Below are 17,160 nucleotides of genomic sequence, written 5' to 3' on the forward strand. Positions count from 1 at the left end.
GTATATATACATGCGATACACGAAGGTAAAGAAAGTTTTGAAATAAATAAAATACGTTGTTACCCAAAATAGTTGGCTTGCTAGCTCTTACTTTTGCATCACACTGTACTTAGAAATACTTTTCTCTAATAGAACTGAAGCTTTGGAGAATGAAACGGAAAGCTCAGCAACCTAAGTAGTTCTTTGTATTACATCTTACGATTTATCAAACTTCATTTCTGATAATTTATTTGAACAAGAGAATTTCGAAACAAATACAATTCAGGATCAAAGGAACAAAACTGACCGTCCCACATGGCCAAGTAGGGTGAAATAGCCGGTATCTTCACTAATATGTAAAAAATGAATCGTTTGATGTTGAAATGAAAGAATAGCAAGGAGGTATCCCATCAGAGTTACGCCGCGAGATATCCAAAGACGGTCGGCATCCAGATAATATTTGTCACAGATATCACCTGTCTAGAAAATCAATGTTTCAGAAAAATTAGCAGTTCTACTATTACTTCGTCGTCAACTTGCTTCCAATACATTCATGAATCAAAATAACTTATTCCTACTAAGAGATGGGAATATTATTTCTGCAAAATTTATACGAAGTTTTTCCTTTTTATGTATCACGCTAAAGAAATGAAAAAGTGTATGAAGTTTCCGAGAAACCTAACATTCATGTCGATGCAATAAATGATATAATTTATGAGTGCCTGCACTGAAACTGGAGGAAGTGACTCGTTATTTTGGTAAACATCATCCCATCTTAGAGCATTTTCCGATGTAGGATATTCCGCAGCAACTGCAAATAAAGCACGTCGCGCATGCCATTAGTACTGAAATAATTCCTGTTCGAGTTAGTGTTTGCTCTCCAGTTTTACTAAGAACTGAAAAACTGTAAAATAGAAAACATATTCCACGAAGATATTTTTTGCCACGAGATTTTATAACCTTCATAGATCGCTCTCATGACCATATACATACATACTAAAACGACATCCCCAAAATTCAACTCTATAAGCAGAAAAAAGTGCGTGATCAGGAATCTTTTGTCCTTTGAAACATGAAAACAATTAATTTTTGTTAAATGCAAACCCAGTAGATAACGACAATCCTCTGTAAAAAAAACGAATTCTTTGTTTAAAACAGCTCCTTCTTCTTCATCAGTTATCAGATTTATAACAAAACGCTCCACAAAAACGTCCTGAAGAAATGAAATATATGTTTATAAAAGATCGAGACAAAGCAAGCGAAATAACGATATGTTAAACAACATTAAACAATACTAAAATAAACTAAAGAAAAAAGAATTGAGAATGAATCAATTAAGTGAGTAAAGAACATTCTGGAAATGACTACGTTAAATTGTCCAAATATGATTTATTAAAAGTTTTACATGTTTTTTATCTAAATATTAGATACGGAAAACGAAGATTTTTGCATATTTCTAGTGCAAAATTAGGTAACAACGTGAAATGACTACTTAGAGATAATACTTGATGATTTACGGAAATACAAATTCCACCTCAAACATAGTTTCTGGCTGCTTGTTGTAAGCATCTGTAAAACTACGATAATCATGAACATACAAATCATGACAATTTGAAGAAAAACAGACGAGACTACGTCCATCCGGTGAGAATCTGTAAGGAATACTTTTCAACGTTTTTGATTTTTCTGGAACTAATTATGCACCACACAATACAAATTGAAGGAAGAACTGAGAAGAACTGAAATCTTAGAGTTTTCTTCCGTCTTTCTTTTTGCTTTCTAGGAGAATCTTAATATTTCCAATAGTTTTCTAATTAAAACAATTGATTTATTGCAGCAAATTACAATTCAATTCATTATAACAACATCAAAAAACATCTCTGATTGTACCACTTCGCTCCAAAACAATTAATAAAGCAACCTTCTAATGACCAAATTCTTTTTATCAACTCCTGACACACTATAACTTGGATGAAAGCACTGGTAAAATTGTCGTGCGCCATAAAAGAAATGCGTTCCTGAAGTTATGAAAAATAAAATCCGCATAACTGCATGAACTGTTTCAAGTATAACCACTCCGCAGTTTGCCCTAAAAGATTACAGTACTTGCCAAAGTTGCAAATGGCAACATCTATATTTAGTATAGAATTTATTCACGATACCTGGTTTCCTAACACCAAGTTCACGAGTTCGAACCATCCGAACTATATGAATAATTGGTATTCGTCTATGCCTGCACCATTCTAAATCATAGATCTCCCCAGACGCCATTTCTGCAAAAATAAACTTCGTGCTGCAACCCTCAAGGATAACTTCATACTTCTCACACAATCCTCGATTAGATTTCGCATGCATAATAATTGCCATCTTGCTCATTATCCATCTCTAATATACTAAAAAAACTAACACATAAATACAGTCCTGTACACTGGTAAAACCGCTCTCGTAAATACGAGAACTTCCGATACTTTCCATCAACCACTAAAAAGTTATTAGTGCTTCAACAAAGTTGGATAAACAACAGGTTTCAATGAAACCGATTTTTGATGTGATATGAAGTCATACTTATATATCTTTATTCATTGTAATGTGTAACTGATGCAGTCTCAAAATACTCAAAATAACTGAAAAAAAGAAATGATATATGTGATTCCAAATAGGAAACAATTTGGAGTCGGAAATGGTATTCACAGAATAAGCAAAATGTCTCTGAGATTGAATGATCAAAATCAAAACGATTTGGGAAAAAATTTGCTGGAAATCTACATAGAAAATGAATATTTTTATATCTAACATGTCCTGAAAAATCAAAATTTGAGAGATTACAAGAAGGAAGATAAACTGAATGCAGAAGGAAGATAAACTGAATGCATAAGGACTAAAGAAATGTCTAATGTACTCAAAGCTAATCACAGCATAGAAAATACAGCTGAAGCAATTATATCACTTCTTTTTAAAAAAGGCTGATCAATACCAAATAGTTGGAATTTTTTTTAATGAATAGCATCTGGAGGATTGTGTGAAAAATAATCTGGAAGACATTCGCCAATTTTTGCACCTTCCGGCAGTGGTCCATGTTTTTTGCTATCCCAATGCAGTCTGTATTGCAATCTGATCCATTCAGCACGTTTTTTCTCAAAATTAAAAAAGAAGCAATGAGAAATTCGCGAAATGAATTTAAATTGAAGCGACTCAGATCAACATTTGAAAAATGACGTTACACTAAAGATAATAAGGACATAACTATATTGCTTTACAAATTTAAAACTAACAGATGGGAACATCACCGAAAAAAACCCTTTTTCGAAATTTCCAGACTTCAAATTGCAACTTCAAAATCAGTTTACAAGATTATTAGAAACAAGAAAAAAAAACTTGTTTGTAATTTGTAATGCATTCATTGAAATCCCGACGCTCCAAATCGCAATACTTTCGGCCAAGTTTTTGTCCAAATGCTTCCAGGCAGTGATAATATTGCGACTCGAAGAACCCACAATGTGTATCTATAAAACAAGCCAATTTTGGAGAGTAGAGATTAATATAAAACCAATGGATTCTTGACCAATACCGATACGAACTTTCTACAAGTCATATAATGGTTAGTATGTCACATTTCCGAACCAAACAAATACCTTGTTTAGATGAAAGTCTCCGAAGTGCATCAACAAGTGGCAGCCTTATCATCGGCTCTAGCATATGCTCTTCCGCCTCTTGGAAATGCGGTTTTTCCCGAAAGCTCATCTTGAATTGTTTTTCTGATTCTAAAGAACTTGAAAACCACATATTAAGTTACCAGTTTGGAAATGTTCTATGCAGTAGTCCGTGAATAAAGGCTCGCAATTGAAACTAATAAAATCCTAAGCCAATGACCACACAAAGGAAGATTGATTAGGTTAACATCTCAAGAGAGTCTGTAATCCTCTCCCTTGGAACAATTGGAACAATAGTATGTAATACTCTACAAAAAACCAAGAAGTGACAGATGAGACGTACAAGGTGATAGTTATCAAAAGTCTCGAGACTAAGTCAATTCCAGACCAACTTCCCAGAACACAACAGCGCGCTACGAGAAAGTTGTATCTAACCACAGCAATACGCTCGCCAATGGAGTCTCCAAATGCAATTTTAATCCCAAAAGCAATATTTTGTACTCTTGACTCCAGTCCTCTGTATCAAAGATCACCCCGATCTCAATTCTCCTCAGAGCCGCTCCCGTCTTCCATTCTTTCTCCCGTTACTTTTTCTCTTTTCCATCGATCGACCTGATAATGAAATCATCAATTCGCGGTCTTTCCCATATGCCTAACAACATCAGAGGAAATTTATTAAGAAAGTTAAGAACAACAGCCAAATCGATCAATCGATCATAACATTCCAATTCTTCTATATTATAGCGTTTTCCGCCTCTGCACTCGAGATGGACTTGAAATGGATGGAAGTGAAGCACAGAACGGTTTCTCAATCTTTGGTGAACTAGACGATGACCTGCTGTCCAACTTATCTTTGCATCCTTCAACTGCCATTCGCACTCGTTTTGTCAGCTGCTCCCTCAAAGGTTCGATCGGACATGTCAGGATCCTGAAATGATTAATAGTCAAATGATTAATGGTTACTTTCTCTTCAGACAAGTCGTTTCTCAGGCATAAGTCACAATGACACTATCATAATCCAGTGAGAAGACATCAGCTATTATTGACCAAACGAGATTCACCACAACAAAATATTCAAGAGGGATGGAGAACAATAATTTACAGCTTACTTTTCTGAACTCTCAGTATGAACTCTTCCGGCTCTACTGAACTTCTGGAATGTCAATATTGATTTTTGACGTTGTACAGCACGAACAGCAATAAAATGCTTAGTTTTCTTTTTAGGACACAGCAAACGTCCCTTAATTTTGTCTGAATAAATCTGCAATGCAAAATGATAAGCACAATTAATATCGACCGCTCCATATAAATTGTGATTTGTAAAATTATGGATAAAAAAGAAAATTCTACTTTCATGTTTGTCGTCCACAAGGTATACCCAAGGATTGATCATTTTCAAGCAACTAGCGAAATGTCAACTTGTGTTAACATTGCAGAGGACAGAGTGTACGAAGAATTGATGTACAGGAAGATTCTGATGTTATAGGTCAGCATTAACTGGAAAGCAAACACTCCCAAAGATGAATACATTATGGGAAGTAAGCTGATAGTGACTGAAAGGTAATTTCATGCAAATGAAGGAATTTGAAGTCATTGCAGTTAGATTGCTTGGAAAAAAAAGTGAACCTTAGCGATAAGATATGTCAAAGCTATAAAGCCAATACCAGCAACGCCTGAAACAACCAAAACGTCAACAATATCATCATCCATGTGCAACCTTTCCGTAAACTGAAATTTGAAACAATATGCCTATTACTTTTGACACGAACGCATATCAGGGTCAATACTTCCCAAACACTCCACAGTTGGGAGGTGGATGCGCTTGCATTAAACAACACGGATACATGAATACCAATTAGTCTGGAATAGCAACGAATATGGAAGAGCTACTCGCAACACTTATGGAAGCGATGATTATGTGAACAAATCAAATTCAATTTATGGGACTGTTTTGTGTGGACTGAGTAGAGAGAGCCAAACGTTGTGTAACAGTGATATGTATTGTTTCAGTAGGAAGGCAAAACATGAATCCAAGAAGCACGGAGAATTGATAAACAAAACGCGTCCGTTTCATCCAGCTAACTGGACTTATGACAGTACGAACCAAACTATCAACAACACGCTTAATGCAAATACTAACTAACCTATCCAAAAAGAATTCTCCTTTAGTTGATGTGAATGATATGAACCATCAAACAAATATGCAAATTGACATGAGGCAATCCACGAATTAATCCTTAGCAACTGAATGCGGTCCATATTATTGTGCGATCAATTTTTCCGGAAGTATTCCAATACAGACATACGATGTATCTATGTTTGCATGCAACACTAGTTTAGCTTTGTTTATTAAATGGCGGAATTTGAAATGATATTTCATCCCACATTTGAGCATTATATATAGTACGTCTCCTAATGTACTAAAGTTTATAAATCCTCAATGTGCTTGCATATTACTTCGGAAGAGCTAACGCCGACTGCTATATCTTCCAATGATTTTAAAGATTGCGAGCAGTAAAAACAGCAAGATTGAAGATAAATCCAGACTCATCAAAGCATGCAATCCAGATTCACCCCAACGAAATAGTAGAAATATGCAATTTTAAATGAATTTTCACTCCTCGCATCTGAAGAGTAGCGAAAATCCATGCTAACTGAAATTCCATCAGTTTACATCTGAAAAATCATAGAACAAACGGTTGATGCCATTCTCCTTGTGAAGAGGTAAGAAGAATGCATCCCTGTTGTGTAAACAATGTGTTGTTTAGGAAATAAAACGAACTTTAGTCGTGAACTAGTTATCAGGCATTGTTATCACCAACAATAAGGTTTGACATGTAAGCAATCAACATCAGGAGGATTCATACCACTGATTTCGCACTTTATTCAACTCACATGAAGCACTGAACATAACCAATTACAAATCCTCAACAAAATTCCAAAATCTAATCGTCGGAGACTATGCAATATACATTCTTTCGCGGTATGCCAAATTTCACGTGTTTTATGGTCCCCAGCGAAGAATGATTACTAATTCCAGAACATTGGCCTGTTCTGCCATCAACCGCAACAGTGACCAATTTCGGCCCTACCACTCCTTATGTGAAACTGCCTGACAACAAAATCTTGTATTATATGTTCGCTTCAATGAGCAAATTTTTGCGGAAAAGCATATCGACCTTCCAAAATCCATATCCACATTTGGGACTGCGGTTTTCGACATATCTGCAGTTCCACGCTAGCGCTTTTATTGCATTATGCAATACTGTCTTTAGAATAACACTACAATTACCAACTTGCTGTCACTTAACTTCCTCCAACAGAGATCTTAACATTCCAGAAAATTCTTTTTCAAGCCATTATATATAAATTAGGTTAGTTAGAAGGCTGACAACTGAGGACATCCATATTATCTATTTTTCGGGAACCCATCATCTGCAATGAATTTCACCATAAATTTCACATTTTTCATCGAAATATATCGATTAAAAATTCTTTTCAAGACAGTGTAGAAGGAAAAAGTAGTGAATTCCCACTTTGCAGTTAAAATGATTTAAAACAAACAAAGAGACCTTCTTCCATCAAGCATGAAACCCATAATCATACTATGCCTTACTATGTTATAGCATGATTGAGATCCTGTATCGTTATATTATGAAGAGTGATTGACCACTTGTCCACTTGTCCCACACAAAGTAATTTCAAAGAAAAAAAACATTTTGGCAAGGAAATATCAAGAAAAAAAGATAAACAAAAAACATCAAAGTTCTTTCATGAAAAAATGAAGCAATAAAGCACTGATCATGTACAAAAGAATTTACTTCATTTCAAAAAAGAACACTAGCTACTCTGGAACACAAAATTGAAATAATGATCAAAACTTTTCAATTTTTCAAACATTGTAGAAATTCGAGGTTTGAAAGTATATTAAGTTTTGGTCATTGTTTTACCAATACGCCAGTAACTTATTTAATAGCAGAACAAACTATTAAAACTTTGTAAACAAACCGTCGATTCTAACAAATGGAATTAAAATTCGAGTCAGTAACTATAACCCTGTTTGCCGGTTAAATATTTTCGCATTTCCCATAACCTATTTCGACTATCTTGATCACTCAGGAGCCAAATAAAAGCTGCGACTGTCCCAACACCCGCGCCAACCATTGAGGCGTGTAAGCCACGTGCACATCGAAATAGTCCTCCAGTAACAGCACCAGCAGCTAAGAACACCATAATTGGGATTTTATCGTAATTTAAAAAAATTTACAGTTGAAGAATTAACTATCCGTACCAATGTAACATTTTTGAAATTCCAAAGTGCTAGTAACACTTAGCAGTTACGATTATCAAGGTATCAAGAGGCAAAATAAATTGATAGTTGAAACCTTACCAACAGCATTAAGATCATCTTTCGCACGTAGTTTTCCAAAAATCATATCAGCAACAGAGAACATAAAAACAATAGAACCGGCTGGATGAGCAAAACCACTACCATGTTTTACTGAGGAATTCATCAAACGCGTCATAAACGGTTTAAAAGGCTAAATGAAACATAACTGATATGCATACTTAAAATTTAAAAAATCAAGTAAAAGCTTCTTGTACTTCTATTTTTTTTTTCAACACAGAAGTCTAGAAAAAGAGAATATTAGAAATATGAAGTGTACATACTACAAAAAAGCTGTATGAAGTGAAACCAATCCTCACCAACTGCCTCGTATCAGGATTCCGCAATTCTGGTAAAATACCGCGTAGACTTCCCAATGTATAGCCACCCAAAACAGCCCATCCAATCCGTCCCATTGCAAATTCTAATTCTCCTTTCGATTCACCAGGAACAATATATATGAAATTATGTAATATTATTAGTCGTTAATAATTAAATACCTCTTTGTTGCAAACACAATTTCACGTGCTACTCTCCACAATCCCTCCATTTGATTAAGTAAATTAGTTTCATAGATTACATGTCGAGTGACACTATTAAAGGGGAAAAAAAACTTTCGAAAGGACATCGTTAACTCCTTTAGATCTTTACAACTTAAGTTTTCTTCCGAAAAAAAAGAACCAAAGAGGAAAACAAAGCGTATTTAACACTTTGAAACTTACTGAGGTGTGGATTCTCGGAAAACGGTTGGATCCATTTGCAGGTAAGGCGATAACTGTTTCTCAAACGGTACACCAGCCTGCTTCAACTGATCTAATGCAAATATCGGAGATCTATCCAAACCAGCCATACTCATACTATCTCTGTCAGAACCCAATGTGTCACCTAATTCAGATACTACTGAATCCATTACTGCTAAATCAGATATCGAAGTTGATTGTGTTTCTGGATTTGATAAGTTAGGCGATGGTGATGCCGTAGGCCTTGTCGAACTAAACGGCCAAACCATTTTGATGGTTCACTATAAATAAGAAGACATGAATTAATAAGAAAATATTCTATTTCGAACTCTGATTTACACTTAAATTCACCAGTTAGCAGATTTCTAACCCATTTGGTCCTCAGTTACAAACCAAATCTATTATGTTTGCATATCTGCGCAAAAATAAACTTTGCTGATTAACTGATAATGATGTGGTGAATAGTACTACAAATTATGACTACAGAAGTTTAATCAGATCAATAATATGATCTGACTTTGAAATCTCCACATCTGGAGGTACAGGATAACCGCTAAGTATTGCGCTAGCTTGTGCAATTTGAATATGATGTTTTTCCTTTCTCTTAATTGTGCATGACAACTTGTGTCTTTATTTTTCTGCTGCGAAACACTGAATGAAAAGAGATCAACACTGAATAAAAAGAGATCATTACCCACCTCCCTCCATGTGACAGTCTTGGACATTCCTTCTGATGAACAAAAACTAGGAGGAAGTAACGAAAACAAGTGATGCACCCACCGAATTAATTAAAGAGAACAGTAGATAGTGATGAAGTGAAAGAGTACTGGGAACAACATTCACGAAAAATTAAATTGGTTAGGAACATCGCTTCTTCATGTAAACACCTCAGCTATTTCCAGAATGTACGAATCAGCTAACTCTAAAATAACTGAAAACTGTCCTTTTATTCCTTATTTAACCAAGAAACACTTCAATCTTACCGGTACAGCAGAAGGATGAGAAGTGTATCTCTTTCGCGACGAATTTGTGCTAGCAATGTTGCAATCCCAACACCTGAAATGAAATTCTTGTCCAATCCAGTAAACGAATTCGAGGATTGTCCAAACAACGAGGAAACGAGCATCAAAATTACGCAATATAACTAAAAGTGAATAAGCAAACTTTTGGCACAATACCAATCCAGGGCCCTAAAGCGCCAATTCAAAATCCCCACCCGTTGTAGCATAATACCCACCACACACGTCGCCCACTCACCCAGTGATGAAAGCTCGAATTTCTGTTAACAAACTTCCGCTTTCTGCCCATATTTTACACTTCTTATCAAATAATGCATTCTCAACCCACTGAATTTTGAAAAAGTTGAATTTCCGTCAGTGAAAGGTGAATCTTGGAAAAAATTGATTACGAAATCATTTTGTTGCAAATTGCATCTGGCGTTTCCACCTTACCCGGGTGAGACTTTTGCTGAAGCTACACGCACTCTACCCTCTCACTGACTTCAACTCCTCCCTAACAAGCCAGAAAAAAAACTAAAATAGAACGAATGAGATTTAATGACGACAAAACATTCTACAAACAACAGCAACAGTCACTGATAACCCATCCAGAATAAGAAGATATCAGGAATGGAAATTAATAACGACAAATTTCTTCAGCATTTAGAGAATAGTAGGACAAATGAATGTTCTTACAATGCTTCCAGTTCCACATCATTTGATTCAAGAAGCGCATCTGCAAACAGAAAAATGACCAAAATGCTGCAGCTTTCTTTCTGCCAACTGCTGAATCTTGGTAAACTCGTCTGATTGTCACTCATGATTAGAATAAGATATACAGCATTTAGGCACTTAAATATCTTATTTGCCGATTCAACTCCTGCAGGTAAGAGACAGAATTAACGTGACCCCAAATGCAGGGAAAAAAAACAATGAGAACTAAATATGTTGTTCATTATCAACATCAGCTGGCCTACAATGCAGACTATATTGCCCTATAACAAATGCTTTTATGCACAATACTGAAACCTTCAACTCGTATTCATCTCGTATCCTACAAACTTCACTTCCCTGTAATTTGATTCCATCGATGCTAGAAACATTTACGAACAGCAAAAGCTCACCTACTAATAGCAGATCACCGTTCATGTGAAGAGATTCGAATATAACAATGGAACAAGAGGGAGCGAATAAACGATATAAGAAAATATATCTTGAAACAACAGATGATGGACTGTAAGATTAAATAATAATGGAGCGGCTTATACACTATTCTAAGTTAAAATAATAAAGGAAAATAATGTAAATTCCACCATCCGAGATGTGAAAAGAACAAACACCGAAAAATATATACAGATAACCAATAATACAACCCTGGAATCCAGAACTGAACTTTTACATTCAAACAAGAGCAAACGATAAATTCATCTGAAACTACACAAAACATATTAGAAAGAATAAATACACTACAAAATTACACTGCTCTAAATCAGTTCAAAATTCCACTTATTGGCCCAAGTTTTCGCATTTCGAATGTTTTGAAAAACGGAAAAATTAAATCAGAGTTCTGCGCCATTATAATAAAATCTTAATATTATTCATCTCCGAATACGACTAAAATCATTGTATGGCGGTTCGTAACGTCGAGAGCGACGATCATCATCATAATCTCTGTAACGAGGCATACGATTACGATTGTCACTAGAATAACGCCTACCACCGTTATTATGAAGCTGCTGTTGCAATCCTCGATTACCATTGTATTCACGGTCTCGATCGCGCGCACGCGGATCTCGTAGACTTCCATGATCAATGTCATCGCCTCCACGAAACCCTCCAAACGACCGGCGGTCTCCATGGCTATTCAAGGTGGTACCATAATTTCCAAAGTGCTTTCTCGATTCATGACATAAATCACCATTAACTTTTGCTGGATCGACAATACTATTGCTGTCGCCACCATTTGTTAACGGCCTTCTGGAAACTAGAGCAATGGCAGGAGTTACTGCAGTAGAACTAGAGCTTGACGATGGCGGCGAGGAAAATGTACATGAAACTAGAGTAGCTGGAGTAAAAGTGCTAGTGGTTGAAGGAAAATTGCCAGATGGTAGTAAGTCCATAACACAAGGTGGACGTATATTTGGAGAATTTGTTGGTGGCATAACTATACGTTTTGGAGGTGGAATTGCGAAAGAGTCGGGAGGAAATGGAATCGTTGCAGGTGAATGGGCGGAAGTTACGGACATTACAGTGTAAGGTGGCACTGCGGCAGGTACAAAATTGTTTAATGACACTATTCCCAACGATGGAAGCACATTCGGTGGCGGTGGTGGCAATATCCCATGAAGTGTGGTAGGTTGTGAGGATGGTCCGATTTGTGAATTGGTGTTTACCGGTGATAGCTGGCTTCCAAGAATGGGAGGGAATGCAGTTGTGCTTGCCGTTTGGCTACCATGCAGTTGACTAGAAATAATTGGTGTTTGCAGGGAATTTGTGGTGCCGGAAACGGATGTAACATCTACCACAGTCCCTGGTGCAGCAGTGGGCAATGATGCGGAAAAATTCGACGACGAATCTTGCATCCACTGTGGAAGAGTGCCATTTGATAGCAGCCTCTGCGTATCTTGCATCGGTGATCGTATGGGAAGCGGTGAACTAACGAGTTGAAACGGTGTTATCTGAGATACTTGAGGTTCATTTGGAGGACCAGAGGAAAATACCAAAGCAGATGAAGGAGCTTGTGAAAGCAGTGAAAAGGATGAACTAGTAACTGTAGCAGTAGACTCAGCTGACGATAGACAGCCAACAATTGAAGGGAATGGTGGATGAGATGCAAGGCGTGGATCGGACACAACTGATGACGGTGAATTTGTTCTAGATGTCTGAAAACACATTCTGTTTGAGAATTTATCGTTCGGTGAGTGTTCAGTAGGCCGAAAAAATACAAATGCAGTAGTGAATAAGAAATAAATCGGTCCTACAATACTAAAATATTTCTGACATAACGCAGCCCCAGTGAAATTTCCTGTTAGCCACAATGGCCACAGCGATCCTGTTGTGCACGAACTAGACCTAAAGCTATGGAATGTGATTTGTTATTTTATCATAGCATAATTTGATACTGTTGGGTGATACAGGCATTTTTCGAGTTGATCAATGAATATAAAAGTAAAATAAAAGGAAAATACAAACACAAAGAAAAAAGTCACCTCACTTGCCCGGATTCCTTCTATCATTTTCAGCATATGCGCTGAACCGCTGAATGATTGATCGGTTTGAAGTGAATCTAAAATTCTTTTTACCAACGAATACAGGAAAGCTTGTATTATCAACAGTTGCCTTTGCAAAATTCTTAAAACAAAAACGAAAATATCTGAAGGAATAGAAGAAGATAACAAGTGGCATTATTTTTATCCGAAATAAACAAAATTTCAAGTTCGATACGCAAAAAAAAAAAATTAAATGTATACCAGGTGTAACAACAGATTCCTCCTTAGTGGGTAACAATTTTGGTAATGGCAATAGTGAGCTAGTGCCGTATTGTGGTCCTCTCATTTCTACAATTGTTTGCATTAGGACACAGGATATAGCGGATAAACAAGAAGATCACTTAAAATTCAATATCGTATGAAAAAAGAAAATGGATTCCATAAGGGATTCGAAGGAACTGAAGTCTCAAAACTTACGTTTGAACGCAATTTCGACTCCCTCCCTAAATGGATCATCATTAGCTGTTGGTGAGGGAGCATCACGTGGAGGCGAAGCACCTGGATAAACACTTGTTTTTAACATTTCTTCTACTTCTGCACAAACTTCATCAATCCCAGCACCAAATTTCTGGTAAGCCTAAAAAAAAATATAGCCTATAACGTTAGCCAAAATCACATTTAAAATTTGTAGCTAACTCAAGTATAAATTGTCGATAAAATGCAAACAATATTGAGGCTTGAAATACTTCTCTACAAAAAGCATCATACTTATCATAAAAAATGAACTACGTACATCTTCTACAACAGTCACATCTCTTAGCTGCAAAGTGAAGCAACGTTTGGCTCGTTCAATTTCACCCAGAAGATGCTGTCCACGTTTGCGGTGCTTTGCTAATGCGCCGAAAAAATCTGTCAGCTTTGTATAAGATTGTTCAATTTCCCCCATGAATTTCTCACCATCTCGACGATCTATGAAATACAAAAAATTTTAATTTCATTGAAATTTTAAAATAAACTACGTAGTTCCCTTATTTGAATTTCATTAAAATGCATTTTTAGTTTGACTATTTGAATATCTTCACTTATAGCTTGGAATTAACATTTCATCATGGCGTCAGCAACCACAAACTTCTTGAATAATTAATTGAACAAGAAAAAAAAAAGTTCACAAGGTTAATATATGTTGAAAATTCACCTTACCTTTCATCCGACTCTTTATCTTGTCCTTAAAATTGAAATCGCTTCTGGAAAGTAACTCTCGTGCGCGTTCCATAACCAAATTTCCTTTATGATAACCCTCAACGTCACGTATTAAGTATCCAATATCGAAATCAATTAGTGTATTATCTTCCAACTCATTGCTGTCATCTGAATTAGTTATTTAACAAATTTGAAGGTAAAGTGAATTTGAATGAGAAAACCAAAAGATTATTAGCACTAAAATTACTAAAAGACTGCTAGCAAATCTGCATGTCCTAGTTTTAAATTAGGTGAAAAAACGTTTTATAGTTTCCTATAGCAAATATCATGTCATTTGAAGCAGGATAAAGCAAATAACTGAATGGCAATTAACTGCTGATAGTAAGCAAAAAAACAGCAAGGTTCTAATAACGACATACCGAAAAACAATATGATAATGTCTTTAATACTTACTTTGTGCAGCACGCATATCAGCTAACTGCGACTTTGAATAAATCTGACGCTCTTCGAATATATCAAGTATTCTACTAACAGCTTTCTGAACATTTTCACTACCTCTAAAATTGGAAGAAAAATGATTAATATTAACTGAACTCCACAATGATGTGCTTACCGATTCCTAGAACTCTAATTTCTTCCCCAAAATATAATGTATATAAGTATTACACAGTTGGCTCTATTGCTTGGAAATAATTGTAATAAGATCAACTCGAAATAAAAATCAATGGGAAGCAAATCTATATGTAAAGAGAGTTCAGAACGGCTATGACCAAAATGCCTTAATGTTTCTATAACAACTTAATACTATATTCTATAACAAATTTTGTTATAAATTATAAAACAGAGAGAAAATGAAACGAGAGAAAAGTGGATTTGGAACAATACCACAAAGCTCAAATTTTAATCTGATGATCTAACAATAATAAAAACTGCAAAATTATTTTGCAAACGTCTTTAAGTAAGCTGAAATCATTTTAAAATTTATTTCAAAGACAAAAATACCTGGAATACGAAATGGCATTGACCCAGTGAGGTGCAAATGCTTGAAGCAAGACATGTGAATCGCCCTTTTTCTTCGCTTTCTGACAAACATCATTTGCTACGTAAAACAGAGCAATTTGTAAAGGATCGCCAGCTGCAAGAACACAAATTGCAAAGACAGCAAGAGTACTATTGCTACAGTAATACTGTCACAGTAGTACTCGTGCTATCTTTGCAATTTGCATGCTTGATACGTCAAAAAAATCGAGTTACAGAAGTGCGTTCAAGCTACAATGAATTAATTAGGTAAGAAAAGGATGGAACAGGTGATCGCTAATGTGTAACAGCTCTCCTGTCTTTTGCAACAGTATAGTGTCAACACCTCGGTCATTTGCTGATGCCATTAAGATTCCGTACAACTTGAGGGACTGGGAAAGAACTACATGATAATATAAAAACTTTTAAGAACAGATCTAAAGGAAAGTGAGATTATCAAATAAAATGGAACAAAACTCTCCGAGATATATATACCTCAGATTAAAAAAGAAAAATTAATAGTGACCATTCCTTTTTCCTGACTATAGCGCCCACTTACAGGACGGAACAGTCTTAGGATTATGGTCATCAGGAAAGACTGAGACCAATGAAAAGTCCCGTTCTAGCGGAAGTGGTAAACTAGCGAAGGTCCCGTTCTAGTGGTGAAACTAGAAAAGACTGAATTGGGAAGTTAGATAAAACCGAAGTGATTTGATGCAGTAAATATATTCATAAACTTGCAATTCTTCTGGATGAATATTAGCATTAAACGATGTTTTGGGATACTCCAAAGGAGAACAACGCCAGAGGAACTAAATAATTTGCAATGTTGGAGCGGAAGAAATGGTGGAAACTGCACAGGAATATTTACTGTTTTGTAATAATTTCACCTGTTATTTAGGCCTTACGAACCGTGGAATACTGTGGAGAAACAAACTTGGAGGCTCTTAAAACAGTAAGCTCCAGACATTCTTCATCTACTACACCTTATTTCATAGAAATTTACAAATCTGAGTTTTACGAAAAACTATTAATAAAATGGTAGTCATAAATGGAATCTCCTGTCTAAATCACTAAAAATAAATTTAAGAATTTTACCAGTTCGGAATACTTCAGTCCAGCAGTTCACGAACTGTGCAGCTAAATCGCGATGATGCAGTATCCACATGGATGTCGTTTGGATGGATTCTGAACTCTGATCGACAGCCCTAAGTCGTCGTGCGATCACTTCTTCTGATAGTGCCATTATCCGCACCTCCGCATATGCTTTGATTTCTAGAACTGATAGAATTGACCAGCTAATAAGATGAAGATGATTCTAGACTGTTCACCTGAACATCTGCGATGTAGCTAAACTAATCAGACAATATCGATACCACAAACCCAACCGAACCCACCATAAACATAGTGCAAAGAAAGAAGGAAGCGAAAATCCCTGCAGAATAGAAAGCATAACGGTAACAAGAGATTCAGGGACGCGCTACGAAATAACAAAATCCTGATGCAATCAATTTATGATCGGTGCTATGAGTATAATTTAAGGTGATGCTGATCCCAAGAAGTTTAATTGGTGTAGCAGCAGTAGGAGAGGATGGAACTCCCGCTTTTCCCTACACTCTGCGGTAAAAATTCAGTATAAGGAACTACTCCTCTGCCAATGTTAAATCTGTGATGCTTAAAACTATTTTGCACCTTTTTCCTCCGACCATTGCTCCTAAAGTGTATAACTTCTTTCAAGTGTTTTTACCGCATTTGGTTCTGCTTTACAGAAATAATAATATTTTTATTACGAGAGTACTAAAGTTATGAAGTACACTCGTTGCTTATCCTTTATCACTCATCCTTATCTCTCTTATTTTGATAAAATAACGCCTTATTGCTTTCAGTTTCGTGGACTTGTATATATATATATATATATATATATATATATATATATATATATATATATATATATATATATATATATATATATATATATAT

At 35.8% G+C, this 17,160-nt stretch overlaps 6 protein-coding genes across 6 annotated transcripts in view; all 6 read right to left on the bottom strand.

Annotated features, from left to right (window-relative positions):
- The window catches only part of LOAG_16674 (hypothetical protein), a gene marked incomplete at its 5' end in the record, with an annotated part of 5,225 nt that extends 2,879 nt beyond the window's left edge, over positions 1-2,346 (bottom strand). Inside the window, 6 exons of the mRNA XM_020449325.1 lie at positions 287-459; positions 663-790; positions 1,084-1,192; positions 1,514-1,631; positions 1,901-1,997; positions 2,142-2,346. Of these exons, the coding sequence (XP_020307188.1) occupies positions 287-459; positions 663-790; positions 1,084-1,192; positions 1,514-1,631; positions 1,901-1,997; positions 2,142-2,346 (830 nt within the window). The remainder of the gene's footprint in view (positions 1-286; positions 460-662; positions 791-1,083; positions 1,193-1,513; positions 1,632-1,900; positions 1,998-2,141) is intronic.
- Positions 2,347-2,972: 626 nt separating this feature from the next.
- Positions 2,973-3,720, bottom strand: LOAG_06563 (NADH-ubiquinone oxidoreductase 15 kDa subunit; the record flags this gene model as incomplete). Its single annotated transcript, XM_003142098.1, has 3 exons — positions 2,973-3,113; positions 3,355-3,482; positions 3,612-3,720. 3 exons carry the CDS (start codon positions 3,718-3,720, stop codon positions 2,973-2,975), a joined length of 378 nt encoding a protein of 125 aa, XP_003142146.1.
- Positions 3,721-4,367: 647 nt separating this feature from the next.
- On the bottom strand, positions 4,368-7,070 carry LOAG_06565 (hypothetical protein; the record flags this gene model as incomplete). Its single annotated transcript, XM_020447173.1, has 4 exons — positions 5,774-7,070; positions 5,256-5,302; positions 4,739-4,890; positions 4,368-4,557 (listed from the first exon to the last, which is right to left on the bottom strand). Exons 1-4 carry the CDS (start codon positions 5,886-5,888, stop codon positions 4,368-4,370), a joined length of 504 nt encoding a protein of 167 aa, XP_020302568.1. The 5' UTR covers positions 5,889-7,070.
- A 53-nt stretch (positions 7,071-7,123) lies between these two features.
- LOAG_16675 (hypothetical protein) lies at positions 7,124-8,432 on the bottom strand (the record flags this gene model as incomplete). The annotated part of the gene is made up of 3 exons (XM_020449326.1): positions 7,124-7,849; positions 8,020-8,170; positions 8,337-8,432. The coding sequence occupies 3 exons, from the start codon at positions 8,430-8,432 to the stop codon at positions 7,671-7,673; spliced, it is 426 nt and encodes a 141-aa protein (XP_020307189.1). The 3' UTR covers positions 7,124-7,670.
- A 302-nt stretch (positions 8,433-8,734) lies between these two features.
- LOAG_16676 (hypothetical protein) lies at positions 8,735-9,025 on the bottom strand (the record flags this gene model as incomplete). The annotated part of the gene is made up of 1 exon (XM_020449327.1): positions 8,735-9,025. One exon carries the CDS (start codon positions 9,023-9,025, stop codon positions 8,735-8,737), a length of 291 nt encoding a protein of 96 aa, XP_020307190.1.
- Positions 9,026-10,823: 1,798 nt separating this feature from the next.
- LOAG_06568 (hypothetical protein) lies at positions 10,824-16,426 on the bottom strand (the record flags this gene model as incomplete). The annotated part of the gene is made up of 9 exons (XM_003142101.2): positions 10,824-12,636; positions 12,964-13,040; positions 13,225-13,311; positions 13,441-13,600; positions 13,757-13,932; positions 14,164-14,331; positions 14,617-14,720; positions 15,166-15,298; positions 16,279-16,426. The coding sequence occupies 9 exons, from the start codon at positions 16,424-16,426 to the stop codon at positions 11,353-11,355; spliced, it is 2,337 nt and encodes a 778-aa protein (XP_003142149.1). The 3' UTR covers positions 10,824-11,352.
- Positions 16,427-17,160: the final 734 nt, after the last annotated feature.

This window comes from Loa loa (assembly GCF_000183805.2).
Source record: "Loa loa unplaced genomic scaffold supercont3.12, whole genome shotgun sequence".
In the NCBI taxonomy this organism is placed as follows: Eukaryota; Metazoa; Nematoda; class Chromadorea; order Rhabditida; family Onchocercidae; genus Loa; species Loa loa.